The following is a 22,180-nucleotide window of genomic DNA, read 5'->3' on the forward strand; positions in this document are numbered from 1 at the left end:
TCTCACCTCTATGTGTCAGTATAAGTCCAAAAATTACTAAGTGCACCTTACTGATTAGACAAAATTATTTTTTACAGACACACACAATCAATCATATTTTAGAACAAAACTGCGTTTCCCTATTGCTTGCTAGACTGACTCGATTCAAGCACAAATCAATTTCTTTGTGCATAAAAAGCATGTTTTAATTAGAATGATTGGAACATTTGACATTACACGCAACTACCTTTGTTAAGCTAGAGGGCTCTTCCCCAATTTACTCTACACAATTATTCATTCCACAATCATGCCTCATGGCTCTTACTATTGTATTGTTAATCACTCGTCCTGTGCCCAAGAGCATACGTTATACAAACATCCTTTGTCAAAACAGATAAATGACATTGTATTATGATGAAGTCATCAAAATCATTACACTTATTGACATTTTTGAAGAATATGCTTAAGAAATGAGTATCCGCATTAGTCAATGACACCAAAATAAAGTTAAAAATCATAAATATGAGAATCCATAGTGAGAAAATCTCAATGTCAAACCAACACAAACTTCAAAAGCTAGGATACTGACAGGTTTCTAATACAACATGTCTAATACCACAATGCGGTAAAACTAACAAAAAATGATTGGGAGACAGTTTAGAAAATGTTCATTCAACTCGGCCTGTTGTGATTGATAGCATTCTTTCTGTAGCTGCGTGTTTGGTGAAATGGATATTTTTTCCAATGACATTGCTTGTTAAAAAACAGCAAACCTGAGCTTTGTGATAGTGTCATTTGAGCAGTCTCTATGTGGTTCAGCAGGGGGGAACCACCCTCCTCTTCCGGATGCATTGCCAGATCCAGTTGGAGGTGACCCTCTGGGCTGAACTGTTGTCCTCTGGCTCTTTCAGTGTATGTGTGGCTGAACCAGAGTCATACTCAGGCACCAGATCTCCATCGTATGCTAGGAAGTAACGTCGAAGCTTCTCAAAATCCTGTACTGACTCAGGGAGGTAGAGCTTCACGCCTGTGAAAATGTCCAGTAGTGTCTGCAGGAAGATGGCATGGGTGAATGTGTGCACAGCATTTACATGTTTTGATGGAATCAACCTACACGTGGCTATTTATAGTTAATTTGAGATGGAAGTATTGTAACCGCAAAATTCAGCTTTAAAGGGGTCAGTTTACTGGAAAATGTAAATGTAGTCAACCTCATGTTGTTCCAAACCTGTATGATACTTATGAAGAGTGCTAATGGAGTTAATTTGAAAAATGTCCAATTTTGTCCATACAATTAAAGTCAACAGGGTCCCAATGTGGAACAGATGTAAAGCAGCATTCACATTAACTGCACTAACAGAGCAATCTCACCAGAGTTTGTTTTAATTAAACCAAACTAACTACATGTGAACAAACCTTAAAGATAAAGTTCCAAAACTAGCAAGAGGTAAAACAGACCTTTTCGTTCTTTGGGTCAGTTGTTTGAATGGTCTTCGGTTTACTTTGTCCATTGCTGTGAACAGGTTCTTTTTTAATCTGAAATAAAGCAAGATCACACAGGGTTCAAGGAGAAAGATCAACCAAAGAACAGATTTATGAAGATTATGTGACAAGACAGACTAAAAGTTTGATTTCTTTTTAAAGGGTTAGTTAAAAAATGAAAACTCCGTCATTAATTACTCACCCTCGTGTCGGTCGACACCCGTAAGACCTCCGTTTATCTTCAGAACACAAATGAAGATATTTTTGTTGAAATCCGATGGCTCAGTCAGGCCTTCACTGACACCAGTAATTTCCTCTATCAGGACTCATAAAAGGCACTAAAAGACGTGGTTAAAAGTTCATATCACTACAGTGATTCTACAATAATTTTATGAAGTGACGAGAATAGTTTTTGTGCGGATGGGTCGATTTCAAAACGGCTTCAAACCGTTATGTATCAGTGTATCGATTCAGGATTCGGATCGCCAATGTTATGTGATTTCAGCAGTTTGTCACACGATCCAAATCATGAATCGATACACTGATTCACAACGGTTCGAAGCTTTGTTTTGAAATCGGCCCATCACTATAAAAGTCGTTATTTAGTTTTAGAGCACAAAAACCATTCTGGTCGCTTCATAAAATTATTGTAGAGCCACTTTAGTGAGATGGGCTTTGTAACGACGTCTTTAGTGCCTTTATGGGTCTTGAGAGAGGAAATGACATTGGTGTCAATGAAGGCCTTTCTGAGCCATCGGATTTCAACACATATCTTCATTTGTGTTCTGAAGATGAACGGAGGTCTTACGGGTGTCGAATGGCATGAGGGTGAGTAATTAATGACGAAATCTTCATTTTGGGAGAACTAACCCTTTAAGCAAGATAAAAAGTAAGATTATTTTTCTTTTTAAGAAATGAATACTTCTATTCAGCAAGGTTGCATTAAATAGATTCCAGTAAAGACTTTTACAATGTTACAAAAGATTTCTATTTCAAATAAACACTGTTCCTTTGAACTTTTTATTCATCAATTAATCCTGAAAAAAAGGTAGCAGTTTTTACACAGGACAAATGTTTCTTATGATCAAATCCACATATTAGAATGATTTCTGAAGGATCATGTGACTGGAATAGTGATGCTGAAAATTCAGATTTGCCATATCAGGAATAAATTACATTTTTAAATATCTTAAAACAGTATTTTTCCTGTATTTTGATCAAATAAAAGCAGACTTCTCAAAACGAAAAACATCTTATCGACCATAAACTTTTCAATGGTAGCGTGTGTATGTGTATACCTTCTTGGCCTCTTGTTTCTCTGTGGGTAGTTTCCTCTTAACTGCTGGAGAGGATGATTCAGTTTTCACTGTCTTTGCTTTGGGAGTATGACCGTTTTCTTAACAGTGGAAAATGACAGAACATATTTTTTTAATGGCTCTTTTATGACGCAGATGGAACACTTGACAACTATAGACCCAACAGGATCTGTTCATGGCAAACGCTTACTGGTCTTGTTAGCTGTGGAAGCTCCTTGAGATGCAGAGGGCGAGCTCCCTCCACTCTCTCCTCCTGATGAGCTCTTGTCATTTTTGCTAGATTTGGACGGACCAGCTGTCACCTCAAAATCACAGTTCTCCTTTGAGATACGATACAGCTCCTGCAACAGAAATAATTCATTAGATGTTGGCATGAAATGAAAGTTGCAACAGTATTTTCTTCACTATTGTGATATATAACCAAAGCCCCTTTCACACTGCAATTCCGGCAAATACACGGACAATGCAACCCGGCATTTGATCCTGGGCCGCTAGATTTGGTCCATTCACACTGCCAGCGAAATACCGTAATATGTGCGCTTTCACACACAACCCGTAACGGTCCCGGAACGAGTTAACACGTGACATCCTGATGTGACGTATAATGGCGAGCGATCTCAGCTTCAGCGCGGATAGTAAGGAGCTCCGTGGTCTCGACTTGTGTCCAGTTTGCGCACATTTCTGCTTGTTTAAATTTAGTTTCTTTTATATACGAACACTCTCTGCGTTTAAAACACCGACTAGCTCTTCTGGCACTGCAGGGTTGTATTATTGAAAAAACAAGCTCTAGGAGTCGCACGATAACTACGTACACGTTGCGGCATTAGTTTTGGCTTTTGTTCACACAGCGCTCGTCCTGGGTCGAAAGCCGCAATGTTACTAGGTCCCCGACCCGGGTTCAATTCAGTAATCAGTTCCGGGACGTGGTTGCTTTCATACAGAAGGCGACCCGGCAATGTTCCGGGAATATTGCGGGTGCGACGTGCAGTGTGAAAGGGGCTCAAGTGAGATGGTTTCTCAAACGAGGAAAAAACTAAAGGTAGGCGGGACTTGATTTTGTCCATGGGGAATTGATTGGATGGTTGTGAGTGACAGGTTGTCCTGCCCTTGCACCAGCAAACACATCAGAAAAAAGATGTTGTTGCAAGTAAAAGGGCACATTATTTTGATAATAAAGTTATAATAAATAAATGCAACGGTCCATAAAAAAAAATCTAATTTGATTTCATGATGAACTAATTAAAAAACTTTTTATTTACAAAATAACCAAATACTTTGCATATAAAAGACAATTATTTTACAATTTATGTTAAGTTGTGATTAAACAGATGTAGCAACAGTGCAAAAAAACCCCAAAAAATAAGGCAGTGACTTGTTTCAACCTATCAGACTGGATTTTGAGATGTGGGCGTTGGACTCAAAACTGAATGCGAGATGGAAGCAGAGTGTGGAGGGGCGGGGTTTAAGCAAACGAAATGATTGCAGAAGTCAGAAATGGGTAACTTGATAAAAAAAAAAATTTTGGTTTACCAGAAGATCAAATTATGGCATTTTGATTTAAACATTTTTTAATGTACAGGGATGAGTCATTCACAGCAAGATCATGCATTTACTAAATGAATGAGGGCAATTTACATGTCTTGCTGATTTTAAGAGCATATAGTTTTATCATTTTGTACATGCCAGGAAAATATTGCTTTGAAATTATTCACACGTGTAACATCTTGAGGCGCTTGATGGCACATTCTGCGGTTCCTAATTGCATTTCCATGCTAAATGCTTACAGATATGCACATTTCATTTTACTGTCAAGGGTACCTTGAGCTGCTGAAGGTTGGTGGCTGTCTTCCAGTCCTTGTCGTCACGCATTCGAGTGCATCGTGGGAAGCGGATGGATATGCCATCCGCAGTGTGCATTTCTGATTTGGAGAACTCTGCTCCTGTTATTTCCCACACTGGGGCTTTCTGCATGAACAAACGGGAAATATTGATTTATCCTATTTAGTCGTACGCACAATACAAACTGCTGCAGTTTCAGTTTAGTAAAAACCTCTTAAAACATTTAAGTGTTGAGTGTAGGGTCTATTTAACACATTCATCTGAGTTAAAGAGATAACAAGCCAATAAAGTTCCTTCATTGCAGTTTTTCCAATCACATACCCAACTGTAAGCAGGTTTTAAACTCTCTCAAGCTCATTTCACATTACAAGCACATAAACATTAAGCATCCCTTCGGTCATATTGAGAAGAGGATTGGCTCAGTCTTACTTCTGGATCGCGGATAATGAAATCTGGGTAATAGTTCTTGACAATCTTCAACCATCCTGGGATCTTGCTTGGATCCTGTGATGCGAGATAAAATGACGTCATTCAACTTTCACAAATATGATATAGGCAGAAGAAAATCTACTGATTAAGTCATGAGATTTACCTTGCCTATTTTGATGACGTCCAAATCCTTCTGCAATCTGGCTAACGTGGCGTCGTCGTAGCCTCCTGAACACTTGGTCACAGTGCACCACTTCCTGGATTCTGGGTCATAGCAGCCCATGAGGAAACTGGACATAATTCCACCTGTGTGATAGACAGAATATTTCAAAACTGCACTACAATAAGTTTAATAATTGTTTTAAACCATTTGTATTGGACAGCCGATACTAACCATTTGAGCCTTTGCCATAAAAAGCTCCAAGCACCACAAGGTCAGCAGTGTCCGCCATTGCTCCTTCATTCAGATAGTCCTTCTTCACCTTCAACCAGTGACGCTTTCCAGGTTCATAAAGCCCCTTAAACAACAATAAAGCCCAGAAGCATGAAGTAATCTAGCAAACACAAATGTATTAAAGGAGTACTTCAGCGCTGGGAAGATGACTCTGTATTTAAACTGGGTCATTAATGTAGTAGAATTAATAATAATAATAGTTTAATTAATAATAATAGTTTGTTAGATTTACAAACTGCTTTTCTGGGTACTCAAAGCGCTTTATATATGGAGGGGTGGGAATCTACTCAACCATCACCAATGTGCAGCATCCATCTGGATAATGCAATGCCAGAAAGCCCACCACACACCAGCTAATTGGTGGAGAGGAGACAGAGGGATGAAGCCAATCAGTATACGGGGATGATTAGGAGGCCATGATGGACAGACACATTTGGCCAGGATGGCGCAGTTACACCCCTACTATTTTTCAAAGGACATCCTGGGATTTTTTTTATGACCACAGAGTCAGGTCCTCGGTTTAACATCTCATCCAAAGGACGGTGCTTTTTGACATTATAGTGTTCTCATCACTATACTGGGGTGTCAGGACACATATTCCATCCAGGTACTGACTGACAGAATCCTTGGGTTTTTGTCATTACGATCATGGGCTATTGGCTACATACTATTTTTGCAGTATGTATACGGTGCACAGTATGCAAATGTTTTGTGATAATGGAACAGAAAGAACAAATCATGAAATTCATCCAAATGTGAAGTGCAAAACAAGCGTGCCGCACTTGTGTTGAAAACTAAAGCCAAAATGTCTCGATCGCCCCCAGGTGGTTGATCCGAATATAGGTCATAACCTCCGGCCCTCAATGTATTCTAATGAGTTGTTTTATAACTAAACAATCAACATATTGTTTTGATTGATTTCCCCCCCCCCAAATATGGTAGTTTAAGGCAGTTTTTAAATCATAAGCATTTCATTTCAAGTGTACGTTTTTAAATAAGTTTGGTTTTAGGACTGGGACAACGCTTCAATGTCAAATATCTGCGTCAATTCGTCAGACTCAAAATAAAGATGCTGGCGCCGGAGAGTAGTAGCAACCATAGATATACGTTCAGATATATCTATGGTTGCAACGAGTGGCTCCTCAGACTTTCAGAAGTGCAAGGCTTGCGGGTTGGCGCGCGGCGCGCACGGAGCAACTAACTTAGCGCTCTTAACACAGGCTCACATACACGCATTTTGTTGTCACGGGCTACATAAAATTTCTGCACACAGGAAGACAGATGTTTTGGTAATATTTTATGCATTTTAATCACAAAAACAAACGTTTGCATCAAGTGAAAGAGTCGGGCACATTGGCTACCTACATAATAAGCCGTTTTAAATGTAAAATGTTCAATGTCTTATCGCGCTGATGTGACCGAGGGTATCCATTCTCTAAGTGAGCAGTTTCATCCCAGGACTATTCCGGTTTTAAACGGAATATTGGCGCCCGTAATGCACTCTACATGTAACCGTTTTCACTATCATGCTGCAACTGCGCAGTGATTAACTGCGGCATACTTTGCAGTACGCTAGTATTGCATTCAAAATGTGGCCCGTACCTTGATATCCTTCAGAACCAACCCCTCCAGTCCCTCTCTGATGACACGCGTGATCATTTCTGCCAGGTCAGCAGCTCTCTGTTGGGACACAATGTCATTAGCCATAATGAAATCATCCACCCTGAAGTCTTCCTATAACATTTGCCTTTAATTAACTTGACCTACCTACACATTCTAGAATACTGAGGACATGAATGATGGGTAGAGAAAGAGAAACATATATAATAGCACTGCAGAACTGACCGTGACATGCTTCATTTCTGAGAACAGAATCCTGTTAGGAACTTCCACCATATTGTCATGGAGAAACTTTCTTCTTTCACAGAGAGGTCTGAAAAACCACCATATCAACATCTTTAAAGTCTTAGATTGAAAATGTCAATAAAACTTTAATATACATGTTTTATTGTTCTATAAAACCTGTAATAACCTGAAATGAAAAATTTATTCCTTTAGGTTAACTCACTTGTCCATGAGACTGACTCCATTAAAATAAATGCAGTCGAACACGAACAGACCCACTTGAGCTTCCTGGAAAGCTGCTTTCTGAAAACACACAAACAAAAGAACTCAGTTCAGATGATTTCAAAAAACCCTCATCAGACAGAACAAGTTTTTCAGGTCTGAAAACGCAAGGCGCACTGCACTTGCATTTTTGGTTGACGTTTTTTCATTTAGAAAAGAGCAGTGCGCTGCAGGTTTTGTTTGTTATGTTTTTAGGAATCCCTCTAATCAGCTGTCCTCTCAGTCTAATCAAGGTAACAGTCACCACAACGGAAGGCCCACACTCTCCACAACACACTCCATTCATTCAATTGGACAATAGAAAAAAAAACAACGCAATGATGTCGGGCACTTTTCCGCTCAGAGTTGATTTTTTTTTTCAACTTCATGCGGTCAGAGCGCTCCTTCAAAAATGTGAGGCGCAGCAGGCGGTTAAAACACGCAGCGTGTCGGGGCGCATAAGCAGCACACAACGCTCTCTGCCAACAGACAACTATTAAAAAAAGGCACATCTCACTGCAAAAATGCATTCTGTCTGATCAGGCCCTTTATACACTTTATAAAATATATATTGCCGTTTTAAAGGAAGTGCATGTAAGATTGTGGACAAAACTGGTACTGCAACCACTTTCAAATGACTGTAGAGCGGTGTATCCCCTCTCCCCCTCCCCCTGATTCGAGGTTGCCAGATCAGCTGCAGAATCCAGCAGGAACGTTTGTAGCTGCAGCTGTGGTAACTAGAGCAGATCTGGCAACCCGGATGCCGAAAAACTACTGACTTTGTGATTGGTCGATAGGTGGAGGGCGGAGCTTCAGGCCAAAACACAACATGTCAACATCAACATATGTTGAGGGCTGCAAAAACAACTTTTAAATGACAATATCCTGGCCGGACTACTGTTGTCCGTGATATAAGTATCTGAAATTAACATGATTTCTTAATGTCTAGTGACATATCAGGGCCATTTTATAATTAATTGAAATACATTTCTTACATACTGTTCCTTTAAAAGTTGTTTTAGGAATTAAAACTTTTATTTAACAAAGATGCATTCAATTTCTACAGTCACAGCAAAGACATTTACAATGTTACGAATGTTTTCCATTTCATACAAACGCAAAAAAAACCTACATAAAAAATACTAAGCAGCACAACTGGTTTTATCAATAAAGGCGTGATGAACTGTTTTTATTTTTAGATAGATAGATAGATAGATAGATAGATAGATAGATAGATAGATAGATAGATAGATAGATAGATAGATAGATAGATAGATAGATAGATAGATAGATAGATAGATAGATAGATAGATAGATAGATAGATAGATATTTTCTACACTGGTTTTGAGGCTTTGATAGGCATGCTGCACTGGAGACTTGGAAGTATACGCCACGGCTAGGATTGGATAAGATTTGCATATTTAATGAGCTTCAGCGCCACTGTCAGTTCACATGAGGGAGGGACTGTTTTGAAAGCGGCAACCGGAATGATTATCTCGATCACAGGGCTCATAAATGTCTTCATCAAACAAACACAACGATTTATTTCTCATCCACCCGTGATTTATATTCTATTTTTGTATTACTTGGCCAGCCCTATTGGTGAATACAAGCGCGAACCGAACAAGAAAGGAATATTATTTCACTATTTGAGATTCACCAAGATTCACTTTGCCAATTGTGGTTATGTGCGTGGAAAAAAGTAAGCGAAAAAGGAGAATTTGAATGCAGTCATTACTCGTGAACAGGCCAACTTGGCAAGCCAATTTTGTATGAAGCTAGAGGTACGTAGTTTTATGTTTTAGCTCCATGTCGCATTGATCAATATGGCATTTCATGTTGCAATTTTATTGGCTAGTCAGTAGACGTAGGTCATATCAGCAAACACTGAGATAATTATGCTAAATTATCAAAGCTATCTTTGGTCGCAAGACCGTAAAAACATCCGTCTTTAAAACCCCTCTCACTATCTTTCGTTTGGGACAGCCCAAAAATCATACAATGTGTACTGTATTGCTCTCCTGTTTACCTTGTGTACTCCAAGAGTCCCAAAAGGCAGTGGTTTGCTTGACCTTGTGTCAATAAGAAGAACTTCAGCATCAAGGATCATGCTATGGCCTCCAGCAAATGCCTGCGGTATGAACTCTTTAAAATGAGCAACCTGCAGGAAAAATAAATATATTTAAAATAAATCTTGATGATTTTAAACACACACATATGAATATATATAACAATTAACAGAAGCTGGAGGTCCTGACCTTGTGTGGAAGTACTGGTTTGAGACTTCGACTGAAGTAACTGAAGTGGTCGCCATTCTTATGGACCTGCACACGCTCACCATCATACTTGATCTCAGAGTACATCCCATTAGGACACTTCTTCATGGCATACTCAATGGACTTGCATGCCTCTGCCTACAATAATAAAAACAAGCAGTAGCACAATTAAAATAAAAAGTAAATAGACAAACTTTTATTACCTTTTCTTAAAAATATTTAAACAAAATATATTCTGCTTATTAACTCCTTCCCTTACACTGACAAGTTATCTTGTCTTTTATGAGAAAACACTTCCCTGCCATTGACGAGTTTACAGATTTCTGTGTTTTCACTTTAAAATGCTAGAGGGCACTATTAAGCATTTCCAGAATGAGCACTATCTACAAACAGGCAAAAAAAATATCTCAGATGCATATGAAAATAATGCGATCATCAACAATGAATAGCATATAAATATAATACAAAACAGCTTAACGTTACAGAGTGGAATGTCGACCCAGGAAGGGGTTAAGATTGTGAAGCTTTGGAGGTGTTGATGGGACTCGATCTACTCCATCCGTTTTGTTCATCGTAATGAATCAATCTGATCCAGACGTAGTCTTGGACAACAATGTGATTTTCTCAGCTTTTTGCCATCCCATCTTTTTATATGTATATAAAAAAAATGCACCAGGCTAGAATAAAACAAATTGAATTGTGAAAAATGACCAAAAAACGCTGGTGAGAGCTGGCCAAAAACAAACAAAAACCTGGCAGGGAAAGAGTTAATCTTCAACCTACAGACCAGTCCAAATGATTTAGTTTTGCACTTTCTTAAAGGTGCAGTGTGTTAATGCAAGCAAAATCTAGTGGTGAGTTTGCGAATTGCAACCGCTCATCACTAACTTTCGAAATACAGAGAGAAGCTACGGTGGCCGACACAGGACACAGATGTTGTCGTCTGAGACAAAAGAGAATAGCTTGTGCTCTATTGAGTAGTTTGTCCATTTAGGGCTACTGTAGAAAAATGGCGGAAGAAATATGTATGTACATACAAATGGCTCATTCTAAGGTATAAAAACATAACTGTTCATTATGTAAGATCTTTATACACCACTGAAAACTTATGTATATTATATTGCAAAATATCCTCATAAATTTTACACACTACACCTTTAATACTGAATGTAATTTGTAGCTGAAGAATATGGAATTAAAGCTACAGTTGACCCAAAAATGAGAATTCTCATGTTGTTCCAAACCTATATGACTTTCTTTAGTGGAACCTAAAAGAAGATATTCTGAGAAATGTCTCATTTTTGTTTAATCAAAATGGTTTGATTACCAACATTTTTCCTTTCTTGTGTTCCACAGAAGAAAGTTATTCACGATTAGTACAACATAATGTAAATTATGACGGAAATTCTTTTTTTGTGGACTATCCATTTAAGTTTAGCAGAGACTCAGACCAGCATTGGCTGTACGGGGGTCATCAGAGACGCCTCCACGCTAAGAATCTTTCGGGGCCCTGTTCCATTAGAGGCTTCCTGCTGGTTCCTTAGCACCCTGTCGATCACGTCACCAAGGTTACGGGAGGCTTTGAAGGCATCATACGCGTTAGGGTCCACTGCATCCAAACTGATGAGAGAAAGGTTACACTGAGTGAGACGGAACAAACATGATGCCTTTAGGTACAATTTACTAGCAACACTTACACATGCTTAGCCCCTGAGTTGATTTTCAAATCATGCTTGACCAAACGAATGTAGCACTTCAGATCATTTCCGGTACATCTGGGAATCAAGAAACACATTTTAAAGTTAGCATCCTCAAAATTAAAACAAATGGAAAACATGTTTTTCTGGAATTCAATTTCTTTTTTAAAGTGTTTTTTTGTGTGTTGGTCAAATGACAATTTGATTTTATTTGAATTAAGTAACTGCACTATATTTTAGTTCAATAATGTTCTTGAATTAATATTTAGTGTTTCAGGGTATTTTATGGTACTGAATAAATTCATGCAGTAGTTATAATCCATTTATTAATTGTTCCCAGAACAATGTCATGCCTGGGATCATTATAAAGCTCTCAGGTCTCATGCACAGCCCTGTCTAATCCAATTACGGCCCAACCGCGAAAGTTTTGCCGGGGAATCTACAGCCAAAAAATACATTTGATTGGTCGATGTTAATTTCCGACTATGCCACTTTCTTGTTTATTCTCCGCCTGAGAGAAATGCAGACAACGCTGAAATTAGCTCATAAACGTTCACAGAAAAGACGCCAACAGCGGTCACTTGCAAGAGCTAGTAAAAAAAGTAAATATCAACAAATTAAACGATGAAATCCTGTCAGAGAATTAGATTCATTTAGTTATAGATGAAAAAATAAACAGGGACAGTTTGTTTGCAGTTTTTGTGACTTGTCATGCATGTTTGTTAGGGTAGTTCTCTTTAGCTTAAGGCTACTGCTATTCATAATTTATATGCATTTTAATTATACACTACTGATATATATCAACTGAATATATATTTTGTTGGTGCGTTTTTTTTAAAGAAATGTATGAAATCAGGCAAAAACTTCAGGCAATTTCAGATTCAGATATATCCACTTCGGTAGCACCTACAAGCACCACCTTTACCAATCTTATATTTAACTATATTCTGAAGGCTTTCACAGAGGGATTTGTTGATATATCATTCCTATCCTGAGTTATAGGTCCTTCTACTCCAAAAAACATGGCTCAAAATTATTTAAGGATATTTTCAGTATTCTCTAATTTACTAAAGCACAAAACAAGATATCCAGACCCCCCTCTGTAAAAGCCCTTTCATCAAATATGTCAACAAATAGAACCTGAATTTGAATCCCGGTCCTTTTTGGTCAATTTCTAGATTTTGTTTTTGTAAATGTATGTAAATGAGCGTACATTTAAGTATATAAGGCCTCATTTCCATATTAAAATTCAGTCAAATATATTCAGTACATAGCTATCTGTAAATTCTGTTTGTAGTAATAGCCATCTATACATTATATTCATAGTACATATCTATCTGTAAATTCTGTTTATCGTAATTATATACATGTCCTGCACTTATGCACCCATTGTATATCCTGCACTTGCTGCTATTGCACTTCTGGTTAGATCTAAACTGCATTTCGTTGCCTTTTACCTGTACTTGTGTAATGAAAAAGTTGAATCTAATTTAAAACATTAATAAAAAATGTCTTTTTTATGTTTATGCCAGTAATAAACTGGAGAAGTTTCACAGTGATATCTTCTTATTTTAAAACACATTTAACTCTAAAACTGTGAGAAATTAAGCCATAAATATAACACTGTGATGCTGACCTCAAAAACTGAGCTTTCAGTAAAAAAACAAAATGCACAGTACCAAACGTTTGCAATAGATAAAATTCATCACTCAATCCTTTCCAATGCAGTCACCGATGTTTCGTACCATTCCAATGAAGAAACAGAACTCCAACAGCACCAGTAGATTAAGTAAGCATTTTTTTTTATATAATCAAAGATGAAAATGATTTGTATCTCACCTTTTAGCAATGTCCTGAAGCTCTGTCTGCTGATCATCCTCCTTTGTGAGTTGGGATAGACGGCTCAGTGAAGCATCCACATCCTGGATGGTCAAAAGACTCTTGGCTGCTGGAGGGAAAGACTTGCTGTCCTCGAAAAACATCCGAACTGTCTCTGAAACATCTCCCTATATAAAACCGATAAAGATCAATGAAGGAAAGGCTCAAATATTTCTTGGACTACTTCTGCTGAATAAATCTGTAAGACAATGCGACAAACCTGTTCCAAGTCTTGCACCATCTCATCCTGATTGCAATTCAATATGCGGCTGAAAAGCTTGACAATTTGTTTGTCATTTAGGTTGTACACGTTCTTAACCACTCCTGGGAGGAGAAGCTTCACCGTCAGGTACAAATCTCCTCTGAATTTGTCTGTGAAGATGTAGGAGGGAGATTAACAGAGATCACTTTGAGTGTTGGTTAATTCCCCCAAAAATGAAAATTCTGTCATTAATTACTCTCCCTCATGTCGTTGCCAACCCATAAGACTTTTGTTTATCTTCAGAATACAAATTAAGATATTTTTGAGAATACAGAAAGCTGTCAGATTTCATCAAAGTCTCTATTGACATCAACGCAACTACCACTTTAGCCATGTTTCCATCGTGGGAACTTTCCCCAGGAACTAGGGACTTTGAGCTGTGTTTTGACTGCAGGAACTGGGTTCTAAATTAAGTTACGGGTAAAAATTTCTCCCACAAGATGGCCCTGCTTGCGAGGTACACCCACTTTACACCCAGCCGTCCAATCACAGTGGAGGAGGGGCAGGACAAATACAAAACCGCCCAACCACCACATTCTGCGTGTAAAACGTCAACAGATGACAAGAAATAATAATGGAACAAAATTATTTACAACAAAAGCCAGAGCAAATACTTTACATTGGATCTGCATTTTTATATAGATTTAATACACAAACAAACTAGCTGTGAAATTAGTAACACTTCCGCAGATTTTCTGTATCATAATAAGCAAAGAGTCTCAACTGAGGAAAAAAAAAAAACACTGCCTGCCAAAATCCTCTTAAGCGCCTACAGCGAGACGTTTTCAGCAGAGCGCCTTGCGTTTACAGCTGGCAAAGCATGTGTCCGCTTTGGTGGACACACAGCCTAAGAGTTGTTTGCTATTCGAATCAACAATGAAGTTATAAGACAGATGGACCGACAGCGAGGTTTAAGCTTTATTGCGTTTATTTGCAGAAGACAAAATCCAGCTGGAACTGGAAAGTCACGCGCAGTCCTACGTCACCGGACTAATCTTTACCGTACTTTAAACCACATTGGAAATGCAGACAGAAACAGATCAGAAGAAAAGATAAGTTCCAGGAACAAATCGTTCCAAGTAATTTTGGTCGGAAAAGGGCTTTAGACGCTTCAAAAAGTTTATGAAGTGATCATAAAACGAATCCCTATGAATAGAGTGGTCTAGTTCAAAGTTTCTGAAGATAAATGAATCCCTTTATATGATGAACGCTTTTATTCACATATAAACATTAACGACTCACATATCAGCTGTAGTAAATGGAAGCTCAAGCATGTTCACTTGATCTGTGAGAACAATGAGGTTTTAATCTCGTGTTTTTGGGATTTCCGCAAGAGCCAATGAGGTTTGTTTTCTCGCATCAAGCAGGTTCCCATTATAAGGTGCGATGCCACAAAACCCCAACAGTAAACTGATGCCTGGTTCTATTTATGACGCACTAAAAATGCTATGCAATGGTCGCTTTGTTGCGTCTAGTGAAGACAGCTTCTAGCTATTGCGGCACATCAACGGTCACATCTGGTGTTGACGGTGTAAATTATGGATTAATTTGTTGATCTCTTAATGAACTTTTTGAAATGTCAAAGTGATTGTTGAATAGCTGTCTTAGGAGAGAACAGAAATCTCTCAGATTTCATCAAAAAGATCTTAATTTGTGTTCTGAAGAGGAATGAAAGTCTTACTGTTGTGGGACGACATGAGGGTGAGTAATTGATGAACTTTTGGGTGAACTATCCCCTACTGAACTATTCATGCTTACCTCCACCAGAGCCTTTTGTTAAGAAGTCTCTGATGATCTCGGTCTTGGCGTTGTAGCCTGACTTCTCTGCGACTAAGGCACAGAGTTTGCGGAACTCCCGCAGTAAGTTGTCTTTATGGTTGGGGTCACATAGCTGAGCTGATAAAGCACTGCCCTGAGTGGGTTTGGCTGGAGATGGTCCAGGACTGGAGGAAGAAGAACCAGCCTTGGAAGCTGTGGACACAGAGTGTTAAGCCTTGTATTAAGTTGGTAGAGCATGACAGCATGAAATAATACGTCGCATTTATACATCAATTTCATGATGGTCCAAAATTACTGTCCTGGTAGCGAATGCAAGTAAAAATGGCTTTGGCAGGTCAACAGATTTATTTTCCAGCTGGTAAGACACTTTACAAAATGAAATGATAAGAATGCTAATATGATCCACATAAATTCAAACTAACTATAAACAGTACTAAGTGATTAAAAAGACAACTTGTGGATCTCATATATATATATATTTAGAGGTGGGCATAGATAAAATGTATCATCTAGATAAAAATGGCTCATCTGAATTCTAAAAGTCCAATCTGAATGAAAATACTCCATATAAACACCTCAATCGAAATCGGAATAAAAATGCCCAAACCGAATTAAATTGTAATCTGTTTGAGAGGGGTAGGATAAACCTTTTCATAAACCGATCAAATAAAAAAATTAAAAAACACCATAAACGACCTGACCCGATGACTTGAGTGTGCGTTGATGTGACGTGATATGTGACGTGATATACAGCGCACGCCTTCACTACTGAATGCGTCATCAGATGCGAGATGGACCTCGTTGTAAGTGTGTGCCGGCACCCCTGCTCACGCGAGATGGCACCGGCACCCCGGTTTGGAAACGCTGGTATAGACCGAGCTCCCAACCCAAATTTGAGAATAGATTAACGGCATTATTGTTTGGAAAATCACCCGATAAGAGTCTCACATTAACGAAGCACGTTAACACCAAAAAGGGCCCACCACTAATTATAATATATTATATTATATATTATATACAGCAGCGGCTTGTCCATAGAGGGCGCTGGGGCGCCGACCTGCCTGCCTGTTTTTATTTGTATTATTATTATTTATTTTTTAACAATCTCTTATTTTGAAACATAATGTGTATTAATTATATGCTTGGTTTTACGGTTTTACTTTAGAATGTGTTTAGAACTCACTCTGATATTTGCATTCACTTTCAACGGGGTGACGTTAACCATGTTGCTGCAGTAGCCAATAGGCTGTCTTCCGGGGCTCCAGTTGGCTCAGCCCCGCAGTGCTGTAATTTAAGCCAATGGTTTTCCGGTTGCTACGCAAAAAAAAGTTTATATTTCACCAATCATCATCGTCGAATTTTATGTTTTTAGGGTGCTGAAAATGTCGCCTGTAGCTGCTGAACCACGGGACATTCAGCCTGGCAGGTGGGGCGGGCGAAGTCGAGTAGAACTAATTTAGTCGTGGGAGTTGAACTTGCCCCCAAATTAAGTTAAATTGCTACGAAAGAAGAACATTAACAGAAAAACTCCTTGTAAAAGAACTCGAACCAGACAAGCCAGAAGGAAATAGGCATGAAAAAGGAGAAAACCTACAAGAAGCTTTTTCTGAGGTTGGTTCGATCAAAAGGCTTGGCTAACTAGCTGGCAATCTTTTGCTTCCCTTGCTTACCGTTTAAAACAAGTGTGATAGCTCGTGGACACAGACCTGAAACATATATCTAATATAAATTATCATTATGCGTTTGCACATTTTCTATCTGAACACGGAGCATAAAAAACATGCGACTTGTTCATTATCATTACCTGTGAAACTGTTCATTTCTATGGCAGTTAAAGCTACACTGTGTAACTTTTTTAGTTTATTTTTAGCTAAAATCACTTAATTCTTTTAAAAATATATGTGCTCAGTAATGTATATTTACATCTTTCAAGTAATAAAGTATTCTCGTAATTTTATAATATACCATTGAAAATACATACGTGTTGAGTGTTCGGATGGCGGTCGCCATGTTGCTCCTCCATCTTGAAAGTACATTAGCCAAAGAGGGACATACCCGTAAATTAAAGCTTCGCGTTTTTACACTCGATGGCACTGTGTCGAATGTTGAAGAGGAGGATTGCTTGAGGCTGCTATATGATGACGGAGGATCACTCTTAAGCCCCTTTCACACTGCACGTCGGATATTCCCGGAACATTGCCGGGTCGCCTTCTGTGTGAAAGCAACCACGTCCCGGAATTGATTACCGAATTCGACCCGGGGTGGGGACCTACTAACATTGTGGGATATGTATCAGAGTTGCCAAGGAAGCGGAAAAGAGAATAAAGACGGCAACGCAACAGGCAAATCAACAAGACAAAAGTAAATACTGGAGTGGCCTTTCTAAGATGGAAAGAGCTCATGAGGAGCAACGATTTTAAAAAGAACGCCGACGTTGCCTGCGTTCTTCTCGACAGGTAATATTAATTCAGCCTATTTGTGTATATTGGGAGTTTTATTGTTGCTTGGCTAATTATATCACGGTGTGCTGTACATAACACTAGAACGACGTCTAGGATAGTTTTCCTCGCGTCAATGATGGAAGTATTGTTTACCTTATAACATAAATCCGTGTTCTATGACGGATAACATGAGATTCATATTTTAATTGCATTATAATTTGTTTGCCTTACGCTAGTGATGTCATATAATATAAAGAATAACGATAGCACTGATAAAAGTTACTTTACTAAGATTAGCTTGCATTCGTCTGGGAACCTGATAGCTGATGTTAGCAATGAAATGGTAAAAAATAACGTAAACGTAAAACTATTAATTATTTTACATAGATTAATTTGATCATAGATCATTTGGCAAATTAAATAACTGCAAATTATAATAGTTTTCAAAAGTAACCTCATCACTTGAAGCAACACTCACCGAAGAGGTTGAACTGGAAGCCATGACTAAATCGGCCACCGTAGGAGTTGAAACGAAATCGAAATTGAGAGGAACAGAAACTATTATTCACTGGATGGACATATACCTTTTCACCACTAGATGGGGGGAAATATCACACAGTGTAGCTTTAAATTAATATTGTCTTTTTTATTAGACCATGGTATTGAATGGTTTGAGTTATTTTATTGGTATAGGCAAGGGACATGGCCTCAAACGCACCATAATGCAGGAAATCACATCTACAAAATAAAATACATTTGTTTTATTTAATTTTTGCTTTGTTTTGTGTATCATACAAATAAATAGTTAAAAAAAACATATATTGTGATTGCTGGATTTTTTTTTCCAATTGTCTCTTACAGTGGACATGCACCTACAATGACAATTTCAGACCCCTCCATGATTTCTAAGTGGGAGAACTTGCAAAATAGCAGGGTGTTCAAATACTTATTTTCCTCACTGTGTTGAAAATTGCTATTTTAACCAAGGGGCCGGGACGTCTGAGGGGTTCACCTGTCAATTGCATCATATCTGCGTTACCCTTGGTTTTTATCATTTTATTGGGCAGAAACGCTTTACTCTTAGCAGTGTGAACAAGTGTCAAGCAGCCACTGAGCGAACGCACAGAGTAACGTCATATTTTAAACACTTAAATGTATCTAATATGATAAACAGAGCAGAAAAAGCAGAAAGAAAAAAAAGCCAGAAAAGCAGAATGCTCCCGGCGACTGTGTCCCGTCATAATAAAAGTTACAACCCATGTGTTGCATAACTACCTCAACACTCTGTCCTGCTCTTCTTCACACTACAGTAACGTTAATAATCGCATCCATGAACTTAATTTCTACCCGATTCCTTCTTTTCCACCGGCTGTGAGGTGAAAACCACGTCCCAAGATTCTGCGCTCCAACCAAACTACGCCTTTGTTTTAAATAGGCGCCATCTAGCGGACGGAAAAGTTACATAGTGTAGCTTGAGTAAATAAATTTAAATACTTAAAAGATAAAAAGCTTAACACAAAATGTTGGATTCTGATTATAATTAAATCTCTACAACAATCAAGTTACATTACAGTTCAAAAGTTTTGCATCTGCAAGTTTTTTGGGGAAAAACTTCATACTTTTAAAGTATGCATCACCAAGGATGCATTCAATTAATGAAAAGTGACATTAAATACTTTTAGATTGTTATAAAATATTTGAAAAATATTGTATCATGATTTTCACAAAAACATTAGGCAGCACAGCTGTGTATAACATTGATAATAAGGAGTGTCGAAATTAATCGTTTCTTCAATGCATCGCGATGCAGACGAGGACGATTCGGTATCGGTTTAGTCATAGACCATAACCGATTATAATGTACTGATTCTTTGCTGACGTCATTTGTCAAGTACGTGCTTTGTCGTGGTAGCATACAATGGCAGAGGGGGGCGAAACGCGAGTGTTTCGGCTTTTATGAACATATATTTACCATAGAGAGATTCGACAATTCTGATTCGAATGTGTAAATCCTTAGTCGGGGACACCCCTAGTTCTTTTAGTGCTGTACCTGTAAAGCCAGAAAACTTGCGAGGAGCGTTGACGGTTGGATCAGCTAGCGGTGCTGACAGCTGCCCACTGTTGTTTAACTTTGCTTGCACTTTCTTCTTTGGGCTTGCATTGGTTTTGGATGCCAGTTCTGTTAAAGAGAAGGGAGACTGTTCAGCATGTCAGGTCTGCAATGGCATCTGATGCAAACTAAACAAGGGGAACAGTGGCCAAATACCTGAAACATGTTTATTGATTAAGTCTTTATCCTCATCCTGAAGTTCCTCCCATCCCTCCAGCTCTGTGATGTCCTCTATTTTCTTTGTGGTGGCACGTGCTCTCTCCAGCTTCTCAAAGATGCACTTTACATGGTACCACTCCTTCATTTCCCCTGCAGACTCACTGAACGGGTTCGGGACTATCTTGCCAATGCGAACCAGCCCCTTCATGATCTTGTCTTTGCATTTCTTGCACCCAGCTGTGCCACGTTTGGCGTATTCCACGCAGAATCTCTGCTCTGCCATGTCTGGTTGTTCACGTTGCCACTGAGGCCAAGAAATGTGGAAATAAGAGCCGGAGCTGAGAGTAAACTGTCGAATTTGTGGCACACAGAAAAAGATGCCACTGGGGCTAGATGCAAAGCCCCACGTGAACGCAAGAGCCCTCGAGCACTGGAGATACTGACAATTTAGTGTTGTTCTGAAACAAGTTTCCCTCAAAAGTTTTGGGAAAGATGATCTGCTTAATGTCCTCACTATCCCACCAAAGCAAAAACTAGGCATAAAGTTCAGGGATAAAGAGTTTCCATCTTGCACAGCAGAGGTGATTTCTGCAAGAAGAAAGAAAAAATATATTGTTTAGCTAAACAGTATTCAGTGGATTTTTTTTTAATGAACTGGGGTTGTATGGGAAGATTAAAACACTAGCTAAAAAGACATTGATTTATTTATAATAAACTATAATAGCTATAGCATTATACAAAAAATGCCATTAAAAATCATAAAAATCATTTAAATGGTGACAAAATGCAAAATAAGGCATATAAATTAAAACTCAATTTAGTTAAATAAAATATACAAAATGTACTGCAGAGGAAGTATGATCAAACAACTTGACCTAACTTTAGTGTTAATTTTTTTTTAAATAAATAGATAGATAAATAAATATTCTAAACTGCCAAAATTGTCATTTGATATTTAAAAGTGACTCACAAAATGTTTTCTGTTTAGGTGTCACTTCATAAAAAAAAAAACACGTGAAACTTAAACCAAAATATAATATCTTAATACACGAAAATAACATAATTCCTTTCTAAGAAAATGGGGAACAATTGTGGATGGCGATTAATAATAATTTGAAATATACAAGGTTATACGTTTAAATCAATACACTGTCTTTAAGCAAGAGTATCCAAGACTGTCAATATACTGCTTGAAATCATTCGGTTATATTCTCTTTCTCTACTAGTTGATTTACATTTATTTAACTTATATGATATTTAATCAATTATAATATAAAACACCTAACGTTACAGTCTAACAATGCGCTAATACAATCGTATGTAACTTTAGTATAAAAATAAACAAATAAATAAATGCAGAAAAAATGATTTTCAAACAGCATGTGCCGAAACTGCCATGTGATACTGATACAATAATTTAGTCGTTTAGAATGATGTTTTGGTGGTTCTGTTTACGTGTCGCTTTGTTGATCAACGTGGATTTAGCTCACACGCTAATCTTAGCTGAACTAACTTATGCACCAGCAGCCATATAACAGTTAACCAGTTAACTGAGAGGCTATACAGCAACTAATTGCAATGTAGTTTTACCTCAGTATTTAGTGCAGGTCGATCCCCAGCTCCTCATGTAACGGGTTTCATTTAAAAAAAACAACTGAATGTGTTAGCAAAAGAACATGATTTCTGGATTGCGTGCGGTCCCCTTTAAATTACACGAGCGCTTCCTCTTTGTTTGCAAGCGTTTCCTGTGCAGTGCGCATGTGCACCAAAAAAAACACTGTTTTATTTTAAACGTTATTTATTTTTGCAAACATTTATCGACCCTCCTTCGATACGAATACAAGGTGAACGCTGCCAAACAACTTTATATAACATATTTTGAATAACATGCATTTCGAAATGTTAGAATTTCACGTTTAAACACACATTAAAACCATCAAACAACACTGGTGTTAATAATAATAATAATAAT

At 38.1% G+C, this 22,180-nt stretch overlaps 1 protein-coding gene across 1 annotated transcript; it reads right to left on the reverse strand.

Moving 5' to 3' along the window:
- Positions 1-125: 125 nt before the first annotated feature.
- On the reverse strand, positions 126-21,937 carry lig3 (ligase III, DNA, ATP-dependent). Its single transcript, XM_067437774.1, has 21 exons — positions 21,799-21,937; positions 20,206-20,796; positions 19,990-20,118; positions 15,478-15,690; positions 13,678-13,829; positions 13,419-13,585; positions 11,580-11,657; positions 11,334-11,502; positions 9,865-10,020; positions 9,636-9,767; positions 7,568-7,647; positions 7,345-7,432; positions 7,102-7,179; positions 5,440-5,563; positions 5,209-5,351; positions 5,046-5,120; positions 4,596-4,742; positions 2,968-3,118; positions 2,760-2,857; positions 1,438-1,515; positions 126-1,028 (listed from the first exon to the last, which is right to left on the reverse strand). The coding sequence occupies exons 2-21, from the start codon at positions 20,747-20,749 to the stop codon at positions 795-797; spliced, it is 3,036 nt and encodes a 1,011-aa protein (XP_067293875.1). The 5' UTR covers positions 20,750-20,796; positions 21,799-21,937; the 3' UTR covers positions 126-794.
- Positions 21,938-22,180: the final 243 nt, after the last annotated feature.

Source organism: Pseudorasbora parva, chromosome 3, assembly GCF_024679245.1.
Source record: "Pseudorasbora parva isolate DD20220531a chromosome 3, ASM2467924v1, whole genome shotgun sequence".
Classification (NCBI taxonomy): domain Eukaryota; kingdom Metazoa; phylum Chordata; class Actinopteri; order Cypriniformes; family Gobionidae; genus Pseudorasbora; species Pseudorasbora parva.